This window comes from Neltuma alba, unplaced genomic scaffold (genome assembly GCF_004799145.2).
Source record: "Neltuma alba isolate B1F8T4 unplaced genomic scaffold, ASM479914v2 tig00013437_pilon, whole genome shotgun sequence".
Taxonomy (NCBI): Eukaryota; Viridiplantae; Streptophyta; class Magnoliopsida; order Fabales; family Fabaceae; genus Neltuma; species Neltuma alba.
This window is the reverse complement of record NW_021637684.1, coordinates 1-15,444: the sequence shown is the minus strand read 5'-3', so window position 1 is coordinate 15,444 and position 15,444 is coordinate 1. Positions and strand designations below refer to the sequence as shown.

The 15,444-nt window shown below is 34.3% G+C and overlaps 3 protein-coding genes across 3 annotated transcripts; 2 read left to right on the top strand and 1 right to left on the bottom strand.

Moving 5' to 3' along the window:
- Positions 1–557: 557 nt before the first annotated feature.
- LOC114737376 (protein LOL2) lies at positions 558–5,862 on the top strand. The gene is made up of 5 exons (XM_028925298.1): positions 558–581; positions 611–671; positions 3,867–3,974; positions 4,257–4,366; positions 5,226–5,862. Exons 3-5 carry the CDS (start codon positions 3,869–3,871, stop codon positions 5,298–5,300), a joined length of 291 nt encoding a protein of 96 aa, XP_028781131.1. The 5' UTR covers positions 558–581; positions 611–671; positions 3,867–3,868; the 3' UTR covers positions 5,301–5,862.
- On the top strand, positions 691–2,892 carry LOC114737375 (tRNA-splicing endonuclease subunit Sen2-1-like). The gene has a single exon (XM_028925297.1). The coding sequence runs from the start codon at positions 922–924 to the stop codon at positions 1,498–1,500; it is 579 nt and encodes a 192-aa protein (XP_028781130.1). The 5' UTR covers positions 691–921; the 3' UTR covers positions 1,501–2,892.
- Positions 5,863–11,737: 5,875 nt separating the features above from the next.
- Positions 11,738–13,323, bottom strand: LOC114737410 (U-box domain-containing protein 26-like). Its single transcript, XM_028925334.1, has one exon. The coding sequence runs from the start codon at positions 13,245–13,247 to the stop codon at positions 12,000–12,002; it is 1,248 nt and encodes a 415-aa protein (XP_028781167.1). The 5' UTR covers positions 13,248–13,323; the 3' UTR covers positions 11,738–11,999.
- Positions 13,324–15,444: the final 2,121 nt, after the last annotated feature.

The following is a 15,444-nucleotide window of genomic DNA, read 5'->3' as shown; positions in this document are numbered from 1 at the left end:
GTAAGGATTCAAACTTTTTTTTTGTGGTTAAAGCATAAGTATCATCTAATTGAAGGCAATTATATTTGAGATACTGTCGGGTATTAAATATAGACACCTCTTCTAGTGAGTATTCAAACCTTGGTTCGTCATATTGTGAGGAACTAGTTCCTTATGTTAAACCCAACTCTTGTTGGTAAGGATTCAAAACTTAATTCAACACATCGTCTGGAACTGGCTAGATTTAACCCTTACTGGTAAATTATTATTATGATTATTATTTTGGGAGAGGAAATTGAGCATTGCGGATATACAAGTGCCGTACAAAGCCCAACCCATTTACATTTAAAGGCCATTTAACAGGTTCACCAAAAAAACACCAAAAAGAAGCCATTTTTCAACCCCACCTTCACGGGTTACCTCAGGACGGCGACGCTGCCAGGTTCTCCGCTTCGCGGTAAAGTCCCTCCGTTCAGAGTAAGGCCTGCTTAACCGGTTCTTCCTCTCCTACTTGAATCTGCTACTGCATGACAGCGTAAAGCCGAGCGAGGAGCTTTTCGTCCAGCGTTCGACGTTTCTTCTCCATTTCCTTCGTCTTCAAGTTCTCGGCTTCCCCTTCTTCATCTTCAAGTTCTCGGCCTGTTGCCACTGTTGCTCGTCGCTGCTCGGCACTTCCGTCACTACGGTACCAGGTAAGGTGATAAATATGTCTTTTGTCTCTCTTCTCTCTCACTTAGAATTGTTTGAAATATGATGAAATTCTTGCTGATAACATTATTCTCCCCTTATTGTATGTTCCACTCTTTGGGTGGTGATTCCTTAGTGGATGTTAATTAATATAGAACCGTAATAATTTGTTTATTGTAATATCAGTTTCTGAATCGATTGAGGGACACTTGTATTCAAATTTTTTATGCATAGTTACCAACATTTTTTATTCGAATGGGACCGAGATGGAAAGGGAAAGATGCAAAAGCCAAAGAAGATTCAGAAGCTGAAGCACAGAAAGAGCCCATGTCAAAGATGATATCTCAGCTTCAGTCTTCTCTAATTCAATCAGATGCTACTGTATTTCTCTCTGGTAACATTGTCCGGGTTGCAGTTGAAGCAGAACAAACAGATCTCTTTGTTAAAGCGTGCTTTGGTCAACCAGTGAGCACAGTTGAGAAGGACAAAAAGTGGTTTCAGTTAGGTTTGGAAGAAGCCTTTTACCTTTGTTATTCACTGAAATGCATTAAAATTAACGGCAGTGATAGCTGCTCCCAAGATGATGAAGAGCTATGTCATTGCATGAAATCCAGGAAAAAAGCATTCTCTTTTTTCTACAAAGGTTATTCTCACCTTCGATTGAAAAATTGGGTAGTGAGGCCTGGAGCTCAGTATGGTGTGGACTTTGTTGTCTATCGCCATCATCCAGCTCTGGTCCATTTTGAGTGTGGGGAACTTGTTTTATCAGGTGGGGATGATAATGACTGTAATGGAAGATTGAGAGAGTGGTCTGATTTTCACTGCACAACCTGACTGCTTGGCAGTGTTGCAAAATCTTGTTGGTTCTGTACATCTGTAAAAATGGTATTAATGATGACCCACCTTCATGCTTGGCAAAATATACGGTAGAAGAACGCACAATCACTAGATGGAGCCCTCAACAATGCCATGAAGGATGAAGGCTGTGTAAGCATATATATGTTATAGAAACAGATAAGATGTGCTGTATACATACATACAACAACAATAAAGTTTTATCCCACTAAATAGAGTCAGCTACATGGATCGCATCACGCTATTAAGCTCTATCCATAGCCAAATTTTTGGATATATTGTTAATTAAAAGATCTCACTTACTCAGTGACTTCATTAAGTGTTGTCTTTGACCTTCCTTTACTCTTTTTTAGAAGACCCTATACCGTTTGATCAACTCTTCTCACCGGCATATCCAAAGGCCTTCTTTGCAAGTAACCAAATTATCTCAAACGGTTTTGCTGCCATTTTCTCATCAATACTAGCCACTTCAACTTTTCCACATATATGTTTATTACGAATCTTATCTTTTTTTGTATGACTACACATTCATCTCAATATTTTCATCTCGGCTATTGTCACTTTATGTTTATTAATAATTGTTTAAGCCAATTATATGAAAAAAGTTATATATGTGGTCTATTTTTGAGCATATCTTGGCACATTCAACCAAAAATTTTATGTAGAGAGGGATGGTAGTTGCTGATGATTTTGAATTGCCAAGCTCAATCTGTGATAAAACTTGACCTGATCCCTCTGTTGTGTGTTGGAGCAGTAGGTGCTGATGTGCTGTGATCAGAATTCAGGTTTTAGGTGGGCCCCACCCAGCCTCAGGTAGAGCTGTTACTAAGGGTTGGTCCAGCTCTAAAGGGCTGGCCCTTGAAAGAGCTGGCTTTTTAGAGCCCGTATACTATAAAATTATCATATTATCAAGGTCTATCCTCAAATGGAAGAAATGAGGACACAAGTCTGGAACCTAAGGGTAGGTAGCTGCAAAAACGGAATCGAAGAAGGGGGAGACTACAATTAGTGTTCTATTGGCTGCTCTTTCTTTTAGTTTGATTATGGTTTTGAATGTTGAACTGATTTGTGTTGAACTGTGATTAGATACAGTCAGTGCTCATCAATGGATTCCTTAGTGAGGAGACTCAAAACTTGTGCTTTGCTCAAAACTACTTCAATCTCGTTCAAGCCTTTATGCCAGCAGATATCTAGACCTCCAAGCATTCCTTTAATCCTGTTATAGTGTGTAGTTGGTTCTTTGGCTTATAGCAGTACCCTATCAAACATTTGCCACCATTTTCTTTTTTCAGACCTCCACATGTACTTGTCCGTTGTTGTTCTTTGGTCCTGAAACCAGCAGCTTGAATTTTGCATTCTGAACTGTCTGTTACAATGGTATTCCAGTTAGCTAAATAACAGGATCATTAGGTCAGTCATGATCCACTCTGTTATGCACAATGCACATTTTCCATTTTCATTGTAATCCCGAGAATGTAGCGATATTTAGTTGTTTCATGATTGTTGCAAGTGTCATGTAGTTCTATAAATATGTTAGCCGCCCTGTTAGCTGAGGTATGAGTGAAATACAGTTTGGGTTCAATATTTCAGAGATTCTCTTGGGCTATTTTCTCTGCTTATAGTGAGATATTTACTGTGAGGGAGAGATTAGAGTGTTATTTTTCTGCCTTATCAGTTTTTCCAGTTAGAGCACATACCACTATCATAGGAGACTTTCATCACAGAAGCACTGACATATAACATTCCCTCCCTTTCCTCACTATCAAAGCAAAAGTGGGAGGCTCCTATAGGCCATAGTCAACGAGAATTTATAATGAGGGGCTGAAAAACTGTTTAGATCAGGGAATTGGGTGGGGTATTGTATTTAACTGTTCTCAGATTTTGAGGAGGAACCATTGGCGGGGAAAATTGTTCGTTTGCTTGGTGAGAGTTGCAAACCCATCTTACAAAGCTAGGTTCTAGAATTTTGGAATTCTGCCCATCAAGGCACTGCAGTCCGTCTGTTCTGTCTGTAATTTGTAACATTACCCAATAGGACTGCATTTATGTATTTAGGCAATAATGGAACTTTATAATTTTCCCCCAATCCCAGTGATCGTGAATTTAACTTTGCAGCAACCAAACTCAGAAAAAGAAATTCTTTTATGTTCTGGTGAATTGTGTGGATGGGTGTTCATGAATTTTGATTCCAGAAAAAGAATTGTGTACATCAATAATGGCAAATTATTCTTTCTCTCTGTTTCAATTTTAAAGGCATCACTTTTTTGCTTTTTGAGCGGTCTAAAATGGCTTCACTTTTAGATGGAATTAACTTCATAACTCTCATTAGCAAGCTATTCCAACAGAAATGGCTCAAATGGTTTGTGGTTCTTGTCGCCGCCTTCTTTCATATCCACGAGGTGCTAGACATGTCAAGTGTTCCTGCTGTCAGACGATAAACCTTGTGTTGGAAGGTTGGTTCTCTTTCCTTTTTCTTCTGTCCATCCTAATTGCAAGTCTCACCTTTGCATTTTGATATCAGTTTTATGCATTTTGGCTACATCAATCATGCTGTAAGCAATTATACAACTGATGCAAATCCTACCTTAGTTATTACATAGGAATAAGCAAATTCTGCGCCATACATGTTTTCTTCCTTACATTTTAAGTTATATTTTGCGAAACTCTATTCTATATTTTTGCATTTTGTTTTTGTGGCAAGCTATTGATTTTGGTAAGGCAATCCTTTATTACAGCTGATCAGGTTGGGCAAGTCAAGTGTGGAAGCTGTGCAGTTCTGCTAATGTACCCGTATGGCGCTTCACAAGTTAGGTGTTGCTCCTGCCAATTTGTGACGAAAATTGAGGTGTTTTAGTTGTTTATAGCTTTAGTTGCTATCCTTCTATTTAGACGCATTTTGATGAGTTTCTGTCGTCGTTGCCAGGCGTTCAGAATTTAACTGGAAACAACTTTTTAAAGTATAGTATGGTGGTGTTTAACCTGCAAATATTTTTCTGATAGATAAGAGTGCAGCCCCACTCCCACCCCCAGCCAGAAGTATGAAAAATTACCCTTGGATAAGCCTACAAAGTAGGAATTGATCATAACAATTTTCTAGAAAAGAAACCGGTCCTTCATATAGGATCTAATTGTTGAGTTGATCTTGGCTCTAAATGTAAAATCCATTTCTCATATTTTTTAATTTTGTTCTTAATTACTCTTATTGGTACTTCCTCAACCATAATCAAGTAGAAGGGAAAGAAACGATATTAAGAAAGATAATTATAGTGTTTTAGGAAAAACATGTCATATTTTTTATAATTAACTAACTTATCTAACTTCCTTAGTCTAATCAAATTAATTAAATAAGTCTTACATTAAGGACCGGATGAATAATATACAACATTTGTACTATTAACATAGCATGACTTGAGCCTTTCATGAATTGCCCTTGATGGTTGAGTCGTTGTGATACTTTTCAGTTCAGTATTAGCCTAGTAGGAGAGGTTGTCTGTCTTACTTCTGAGAGAAACTTCTTAATTTTATAATAGTAGCTTTGTTATCTTGATCCAATACAGTTTTACATAATGGGAATTGAAGCTCTTTTGTCCATAAGCTTGCCCATTCATATTCGAAGAGGGATTCAATCCAAAGTCCCTTCCTGTGCGAGAGATTTTATTTCTAAAACCAACTCAACGTTAATTTTGTATATGATCAATGTGCAGGAACACAATAAGCGGCCCCCATGGTCTGTACTGCAACTGCAAGGGAAACATACTCCTCCCAAATCAGTTACTTAGCAATCTACTTAATTAGAGGCATATGAGAACAATCTAAGAAGATTCATAGGAGTATATTCTACATGTGCATGTACATAATATAGACAGGGATGTGAATTTGTATGTTGTTTTGCTCAAACTTCTGGCTGTAATTCGTTGCATGAGTAGAGAGTCAAGATTTTCTTGATAGGAACCCATGCTCTGAGTAAAAGAAGTACAAAATGGGAGGATTGGGAGAGTATGAGTGAAGGTAAAATTTCTCTGATGCTGCGACAGGTTTCACAGCCAAGGCTGTTGGCGATGGTCTTACGAAGGAAGAGGAAGCTGCCCTGGGTAGGAATATAAAGAAGCTGAAAGAGGATACTTTCATGGAGGAAGGTAGTGGTTTGAACGAAGTTTACTTGGGAAACCTGCGAGAAATAGATAACCAAATTAGTTATTTAAAAACAGTTTTCTTACAAACTCCTACTTTTTAATTATTTATATTACTAATCACCTTTATTGATGGCATGTATTGAAGTAATTAGAATCAAAATTTTATAAGAGATGAAAAAAGATTGAGGTTTCAAAATTATCTTTGAAATGCTGAGAGGTTCTGTACTACAAAGATGTTTTTGTAATCTTCACAAAATTATTATTTTGTGCAAGTAATAATATAGCACATTATTAATTTATGATTCAGCATTGCATGAACACTTACACAACTGATTGAATTGCTACTATTAATTATTCAATAAACTTAGCATAATATTTTTGCTAATCATGAATCCGGCCTTGGAATTTCTTCTGCTTAGATAATATTTTATATTGAGTTATACACAAATAATCTCTAAATCATATGGGCGAATAATCCCTTTCGTGATCAAGGTTATTTGTGCATAACTTGGAAGTTTAGGGTTTTTTTTTTTAAATGATTTAGCTTATCTATTTTTGTTGGATACTTGAATTTAGGGCTAACAAAACAAGGACGAAAGGCTAGCAGTCACTCCATGAAGGATCTCTGTCATTGTCACGCTAGATTCTTTCTATTCTTAATCTAAATCAGTAGGTTATTATACAAGTAGAATGTTAAGTGTTGTATGAAAATGAACGAAAGGGATGAAAGGAAATTAGATCACTTTAAAATAAATTGAACGTTTTACCAATGAATGATGGCAATCCATGAACTAGAGAAATAAAATTAATTTGACTCTTCAGCTCCACTAAACCCCCAAAAGTGGAAACCAAAACCAACAGCTATATCTCACCTTCCAATCATTTAAATTAATGTATGAAATTTCAACCTCGCAATATGTGTCATTAATTAATTGACATCTTTGATATTACACCCCTTATTATTTGAATATATACTTACTCCTATGAGTCTGTGAGTGAACAGCTTGTATTTTGTACTGTATCTAACCTCTTAGTATTTCCTATAACCAATAGCCACAAATATATTTTATCTATGGTAATAATATGATAAAAGTATATTCTTTGTTTTTTAGCCATCAAATAACAGTATATACTCTTGAACCTCACTTGATTTAGGAAAAAGAAACTATTTTTAGTTATGAAGTTACTTAAATTTGACATGTTTTATAACCAGAAAATAAGTCTAACGGAAATTACTTACGGGATAGCAAATCAAGATTTAAATTCTCATTATGAGAGATCTTATATTTAGTATTCAATAGTATTTCGAATAGAATTGCTTTTAATAAGAGAATATTTATAATTTTAAAACAAAATTGACTTGTCCAGTTCCAATTAAGAATGTATAGTCTTGTTTCCATTATGTCTCTTGTATTTTTGCAATTATTTTTAGCTAATATATATTTCTTACATTTAAAAAAAAACACACACACACAGAGGGGGCTAATTTTATGTTCTCAAAATTGTGTGCCAGTCCATTATTTGTACAAACGGCTCCTAATGATCTGGAGACTGAGTATACAACGAATAATAATGAATTAGGATCATATTTCAAATCCGTGTCCCCAGCTCAGAATCCAACCATCATGTTATATCGTGTCAAGTGACTACCCCACCGACGATGAGATAATATTGTTGAATATCACCATAACTAAATTAAATTAATATGTCTTTTTTAAAAATTTTAAATATTCTGAAACAAAAAAAAAATGAATTTTCAAAGGAGAGGGTCCCGAGCAAGAATAGATTGAAAAGGACGAAAATGGTAAGAGTTAGTGACAGAGGAGCGAAACAAAAGTTGGGTTAGGAATGTGATAGACGCGTTAGCACAGTAGCCAGCACACTACGAAATAAATGGGAAACATAATATAATGTCCCTTTTTTTTGTGATTCTTTTTTCCAACATCATATTTGTACTTTTCATTCCTTCCGTTTGAAAGCTACCTTTGTATATATCATCAAACCCCTTTCCCATTTCTTAGAGCCATCATCAAAAATTTAAAATATATAATTTATTAATTAGATTCCTTGAATTTGAAAATAAATTCATTATTAAACAAACTTTTTAAATTTAATATGCACATAAACATTCGAATTTTGATTTTGCTTTCTTGGATTAATTATACGGTTTCAATGTTGATTATAATTTGGTGGCCCAATGATTGAGTGTTGGATTTGTAATCATCTAATATAATCTAATAGAGTCCCCCCCTCCCTCCCTTTTGGTTGGTTTGAAATGGTCAACACTAGTGCTGTGACGTGATTGAACGAAAAAGGAAATGTGACCATCAATAGGCATGCGAAAACTATTCTTTTGTTTTATTTAAAAAGGATAAACACCAACAACTTGAAATTAGAGGTAGTATCAACTAGTGTGTGACCTGTTATTTCTAAAACATTACATTCGTCTGTGTAACTCAAACAATCAATTATGAATAGCCAAATCATAGTGTCCCAAGAATAATATTCAGTATTCACAAATCAAGCTGCATAATTATATTTACTTAGGAGGTGTTTGGATGAAACAAAACCATGGTTTGGAGAATAATTTCTGGACAATAGATTCTTCAGAGAATAGATTTTGTGAAGAATAGATTCTGAGAAGTAAGAGTGTTTGGATAGTTGTTATCAGAAACACTTTTTATACGTACAAATTACTAAAAAAAAGCATAAGTTAATATAATAATTACATAAAAGGTAGATTTATTGATATATTTTAATTTGAAGGAATAAAATTGTTAATAATATATTTTTTTACGAACATAATTAATAATACATAAGATAATATAATTAATAAATAATTAATATGTGTATATATATTTATAAGATATAAGATTAAATATGCTTATAAAAAATAATTGAGGGGTGTTAAAGTCATATTATTGTCGAGATCTACTTTGACAGATACAATCATACTCTCCAATTTGAGCCAGAAGCAAAATGGATTCACTTCTTCTGAAACCATGGTTTTGGCCCAAACCATGGTTTCGAATTATTTCTCCAAAATTGATGTTGTTTGGGTGACATCCCACCCAAACCATGATTTTGGGGGCACCCAAATAGGCCCTTAGCTTCCTTCTCAGATAACTCATAATTTCAAAATTTTTAAATTGGTAATAGAAGGTAGATTTTACCCCAAAAAAAAAGAGCATCTTTCAAAGATAAAACAATAATCAATTTACTCAAATTTTACCTATCGTGTAATAAATATAGTAATATCTTTGTGGATGTCTATATATCTCTTATTATCTCCTATCATCTCTAGTATCTCTTATCATCTTTATATTCTACAATTATCTCTTATTATATAATCTGTAGATTCTGTTAAAGATGTAAAATTGTGCCTATAAATAGAGATCATATATAATGTATTTAGCACCTTGAATGGCATGAGAAGTACTCCTATCTTCTATTCTCTTTTATTCTTTTCTCTTATTCTTTACTATTTTTTTAGTTTTATAAGACGTTATCAGCATGAAACTCTAAATAAGCTACGTATGATATACCTTTGATTCTTAGTATAACTTTAGAACATAGTTTAATTTCTATGATTTTCCTAGAGTATTCAAATGAAAATATCTCAAGCATCATATATATAGTGTTTCAGAGTATATGTATCCCTATTCAATTTATTTAGGATAATCTAAACTACTATATGAAATTAAAAGGATTATTTACTATTGTTTTAAACACCGGGTTTTATAACTAAGATCAGAGATTATTATTACTTTACATTTTTGCACTATAATTTATTTTTGATGTGAATATTATACCTTTTGAATCATTTGTGATACGAGGAATTTATTGTATTTATTTCTTGGTGGCCTGATGCCACTATTTTCGATGGAACTTGAAGTTTCAATTGATATTTTTTTATACATCCCCTGGTGATCTAACGTCACTAATTTTGATAGAACCTGAAGTTCCAATCAATATTTATGATTACATATGGCTAATACTCAAATTGAAAAAGATTTTAGGGAGTAATGGTTACAATATTGCTAGAAGTCATATTTAAGCAAATGCCCTATGAATATGTTTATTAAAAGTATATGACAAAATTCGTTGTGGAACCAAAAGGCCACAAGATATGGGAATAACCCTAAGAAAGTTTAAATGCTAGTAATAAATGGCAAAATTTATTGTGGAGCCAAAAGGTCACAAGATGTGGGGTAAACCCTTAGAAAGCTTAAATGCTGGCAATAAATAACAAAAATTGTTATGAAACCAAAAAGCCACAAGATATAGGGATAAATCCTCAGAAAGCTCAAATGCTAACAATTAATATAAATTCATTTGATACTTACAGTATCTCTAAAGGTTTACTATTAGATTCATTATTGAAGTTGGAGATATATTTGTTCATATAAATTTGAGATTAAATGGCCATTATCCATCATACTTATGCCATACGACTTTAATTTTCTATGTTATAGTCGAAATGCATATAATTTTGAATTGCTATCTGATTAAATGGCCAGGTGCTATACAGCTTCAATTTTCTATCTTATGTGGTCAGAAGCCATATATTTGATTTTTTATCTTGAGATTAAGTGGCTAGAAACTATATATATATGTGTGTGTGTGTGATTTTCTATCTTGAGATTAAATGGTTATAAGCTATATATATATATTGAATTTTTATCTCATTAAACAGCTAGAAGCCATATAGTTTTGATTTTGGATCACTATGTGGTTTGTTTACATAGAGAAAAATTATGATAATTAGACTTTTTGAAAAATATAGATAATATAACTCAAAAGGTTATTGGTTAAAATATCTTATATTACAAGAAGTTCTTGACGATGATAAACGATGTTGTGCTATGTTCATTTATGAAATTCTTGTTTGTCACACAAAGATATGTGGATATGTATTATTTTTCTTACTTTTCTTAGATTTTTTTATCTATGTAAAGCTTTAGTTTTATTCTTATTATTATGATAATCTCAATTTGATATTAATTGACATAATGTGTAGTAAATCACAATAATAAAATAGCTATTAGCTATATTAATTCAATATAACTCTAATTTGTTGAAAGAAGATATGGTCTTACAATGGAGATTTACATTTATCTTACAAGGTACAAGAATTTACTTTTTCTCATTATTTTATATTTATATTCAAATTTTACATTATTAATTTGAAGTTTTTTTAATGAGGCACGTTCATATAAAATGGACATCTAATAGGAAGTGTTATAAATATAATAATATCTTTGTGGATGTCCATATCTCTCCCATTATTTCCTCTATCTTTTATCATCTCCAATATCTCCCACAATTATCTTTATATCTCATAATTATCTTCTATTATTATGTAATCCATCAATTTTATCAAAGATGTAAAGTTGTGCCTATAAATAGAGGCTATGCATCATGTATTTAGCATCTTGAATAGAATGACAAATACTCCTGTCTTCTATTCTCCCTTATTCTCTTATCTTATTTTATCTTATTTTCCACCATTTCTTTAGTTTTATAACATATTGAAAAATTTTCTCCCATAACACCACATATAATTTTCGGCACTTTTTGTGGAGATTCATATTTATCTCATAAGGTGCAAGAATTTACTTTTTCTCATTATTTTATGTAATATTCAAATTTTACATTATTAATTTGAAGTTTTTTTAATGAGACACGTTCATATATAATGGACATCTAATGGAGATTGGAGCATTATGAATATAATAATATCTTTGTGAATATTCATATATCTTCTACCATCTCTAGTATCTCCCGCAATTATTTTTATATCCTATAATTATCTCATATTATTATGTAATTTGTAGATTTTGTCAAAGATGTAAGGTTGTACTTATAAATAGAGACAATGTATCATATATTCAACACCTTGAATAGAATGAGAAATACTTCTCTCTTCTATTATCCCTTATTCCCTTCTCTTATTCTCTACTAATTGTTTAGTTTTATAACACAGAAAAATTTTTCCCCATAGCACCACATATAATTTTTCGGCAAACTGGAAAATAAGTTACTCATTCGTAATCATGATGAACGTATAGATGCAAAAAAAATTTACCACCACTTGAGATTAATGTCTCTACAAAAGTAAAACATTTTATTTACTTCCAGCAAATTCTTACATAAAATGAATGAATGAACGTAACCCAAAAAAAAAAAAAAAATTGCATGAAGTATTATGTACTGATGATAAACTCATAAACCTAAAACTGAATCATGATCTATCTGCTTTTACCTGAAACTGCGATAAGAAAAATGGAAATTTGGGAGTCAGTTTTTGAGATTATGCCAAAGAGAAGCACCATCGTCAAAAACTCAGAACGGTACTACGAGTTCGCTCCATGCAAAATCGTCGGAGTTTCCGCCGCAATCTTGCGGCCACGAATCCCGAAGAAGCTTCAGCAACATCTGCGCCTTCCTCTTTGCCCTCTCTGTACAATCACTCTGTACCACCAATAGCAGGGGCGTTAGCACACGCGCCGCCACCGCCTTCCTCCGGCACTCCTCCGATTCTGAGCAAAGGGCCCATAGTGCTCCGGCGGTGTGCTCTGTCGCCCGGTCGGATATCTTCAGTATTGGTTTCACCAGCTGCGGTACCGTCAGCGGGTGCCCTGCAAACGCAGCCAACCCCTCAGGAATTCGACAGAGTAACTCAATCGTCACCAGAGCTCTCTCGGCGTCGCATTTCTCGAAATCAGCGAGCCGGTCGATGAGGATCTCCGGAGCTCCGGCGGCAACCGCTTTGTGTCGTGTTTGTTTCACCAGGCACAAAGCGAACAAGGCCTTGATCCCAACCTTGAGAGACCGAGGGGACGAAACCGGACTCTTCAGGATGTCAACCACTCCTTCGTAGATTTCATCGACATTGCTGATTTGTGCACGCAGCTCCTGCGAACGAGTCCCGCTCACGACGGTCTCAATCAGTGCAGCCGAGTTAACTCGGACGTCGATGGAGGAATGAAACATCAAACGCGACAAATACTTGATTCTCTCCGGCTCCGATGCGACGAAGACGCATTCAGATTCGGCAAGTGAAAAACAAACCAAAAGCGCGAGCGACTCGTGCTTCAACTCAAAACAATCCGAATTGGGATCAAAAAGGAGATGGAGTAAAATCCGGCGCACGTTGTAAGATCCAATGAGCGAACAATTCTTGTCCGAGTCAGCAGCAAATCTTCTAAGCCGTCGCAGCGCAGAGATACGTGACTGAGAAGTGCTCCTCTCCGACGATGCCTGATTCAACAAGGTCCGTACCACTGAAGGGTGGGCGGGCTGGGTCGGACTTGGGATCCGTTCGACTCCGAACTCGCGATTTGAGACGCACCAGTCTTGGATAAGGCGGCGAAGAGTGTGGTTTGGGATGAGAGTGAAATCAGAAAGCGGCGCTCTGGTGACGGGGCAGGTGGTATTGCCGGCGGCGAACCACGACTCTATGCTGGTTCGGTCATAGGTCTGACCCGTGGATATAGTAACGGGTTCCCGCATCAGCTCGAGGGAAATGGGGCACCTGAAGTGGTAAGGGATCTGCACTCCTGAATCCAACGGCTCTAAATTCACAGACATACTAAGTCTCAGGCTTTAAAGAAAGATTCCAATATGCTTAATTTGTCTTGAAGAAGAAGAAGAAAGTAAGGCTGAATCTGGAAGCACTGCAAATTCTGGTAAGGTATGTTGGGATTTGGTTAATTTTTTTATGAGGAGGAGAAAGGAGATATAGGGAGGGAGAGAGAGAAGCACACGACATGAGGGCCTCTGCTTAGCTGTCGCAAAACCACACGTGCCGTGTGCGATAAACCTCCGAACCTAACCCCGGTTCGGACTCAGGTATGGGATTGGTCAAATGAAGCATATGGGATGGTGTGGTCTGGTCCCACATTTGCCGCCAAAAATAGTAGTAAGTAAAATCTAATGCGTCTTACTATAATCAATTTTATATTAAATCAACTCGTTATTGTGTAGTATTTATAATAAACAATTTAATTTCATGTACATTTGTTTAGATTGTATGTTAATGAATTAATACTAATATTTATTATTATTATTTAAGAGTTGTAATAAAAACTTATCATCGATGCTTGTAAATTCTAATGTTGGTACAGGATCTTAAAGCATAATTTATGAGCCAAGTCATGAACATATATGCAAGGTAGCAGTAGCACACGAAAACACACACACACACACACACACACACACACATATCTATCTCTCTCTCTCGTTAATTACAACCCAAACTACTTAAATGTGGAGGGATAAAAGAATACTTACATTTTTTTTTTGGGACGTGGGGGGGTTGAAAGTTGAAACCTTGTAGGAAACGTAAAATAATATTGTTTGACTATGAAAACGTAAAGCTGGGTCTAAATTCCGTTCAATTAATTAAGTCAAGCCTCGTTGACAATTTCATTCAATCAAAATGCCTTTATTGATAGATCACGATTTTGAATTTATTCACAAGACTTTTTTTTTTGGAGTGAATTTATTGATAATTTCTTAATAAAAAAGTAATCTTTTAAAAATTAATATTGATTCTGAACTAATCCGTATTACATATATATTTATTTAAAAAATATTTTTTATTAAGCCCTTCTTATGTAAGAAAATATATCTATATATATATATATAGTAGTAAGGCCAGGACGTACGGCGAGTGTTGCATGGAAGGATAAAGCCGGCTTTGTGATGGCTGGAAGGGCTTATTAGTTAAAAATGAAAACAAGCTTCTTCCTGGTAGCTAAGGTTGATCATTGGATATGGAAAGAATGGGTTAAAAAGTTGATTACTTGCTTGACTAAAAGGATTCAGCTCTCACGCCTTCTGGAAAATAGTGGCAAAAAGTCTTTATTTAAGCGTCAATCCATCTAAAAGCATATAGAATATCATGCTCTTAAAAGCAATTCGTACATGAGCTACACCACTTGTGATTACAACTGTAAAACCAAAGACCCATTCAATTTACGCGCGTATAATTCCCTAATAGTGCTTAAAACCTATATTTTTTTAGAAAATTAATTTTTTCAGTTCCTGTAATTTTGATTTATTTGTAGCTCGGTCCTTAAACTTTAATTCAGTGTAATTTAGTTCCTATAGTTTTACTGGATTGTAACTCGGTTTCTAAACTTGAGTCTATTACAACTCAATCTCATAGTTCAGATCATTTGAAACTTTGGTCCTTAAATTTCATATACAACGATGTGGAATATATAGAAGATATATAATGAAGTTGCCATAAAACACTTGATGTATCTTGCAAAGCTATGATGAAAGGTATAACCTTGTTTCCATTCATAAGTCATTTATAATAAATTTTAAGGAGAATTACAATCAAGTCTTATGAAAAAAAAAAAAACAAAACAAGTCCCAAAGGTTGTTATTCTTCACCGTAAGACTTGTTATTACAGGCTGCTCAGGTTATATTAAGACCTTTTAGTAATTATTTCTCTTCTGTGGAGACTTAATTATAATTCTCCCTAAAATAATTCTATTCCTAAATATAAATTACTTATAGAATAATTAATGAATTTTTCAATTTTATCCCTATTGATTTAAACAATTGAGAGAAAATACAAAAATTTTTAATACCATTTTTTTAATAAGGATAAATTAATATGAAACAATTATCACTTTAGGTATTTTATTTTTAAATTGCGAGTTTAGAATAAATGACTTACAAATAGGAACAGAAACAGAGTGATATTCCCTATCAATCATATTATGAAAGCATAAGATTTTTTTTGTGTCAACATGTATAAAAATATAAGAA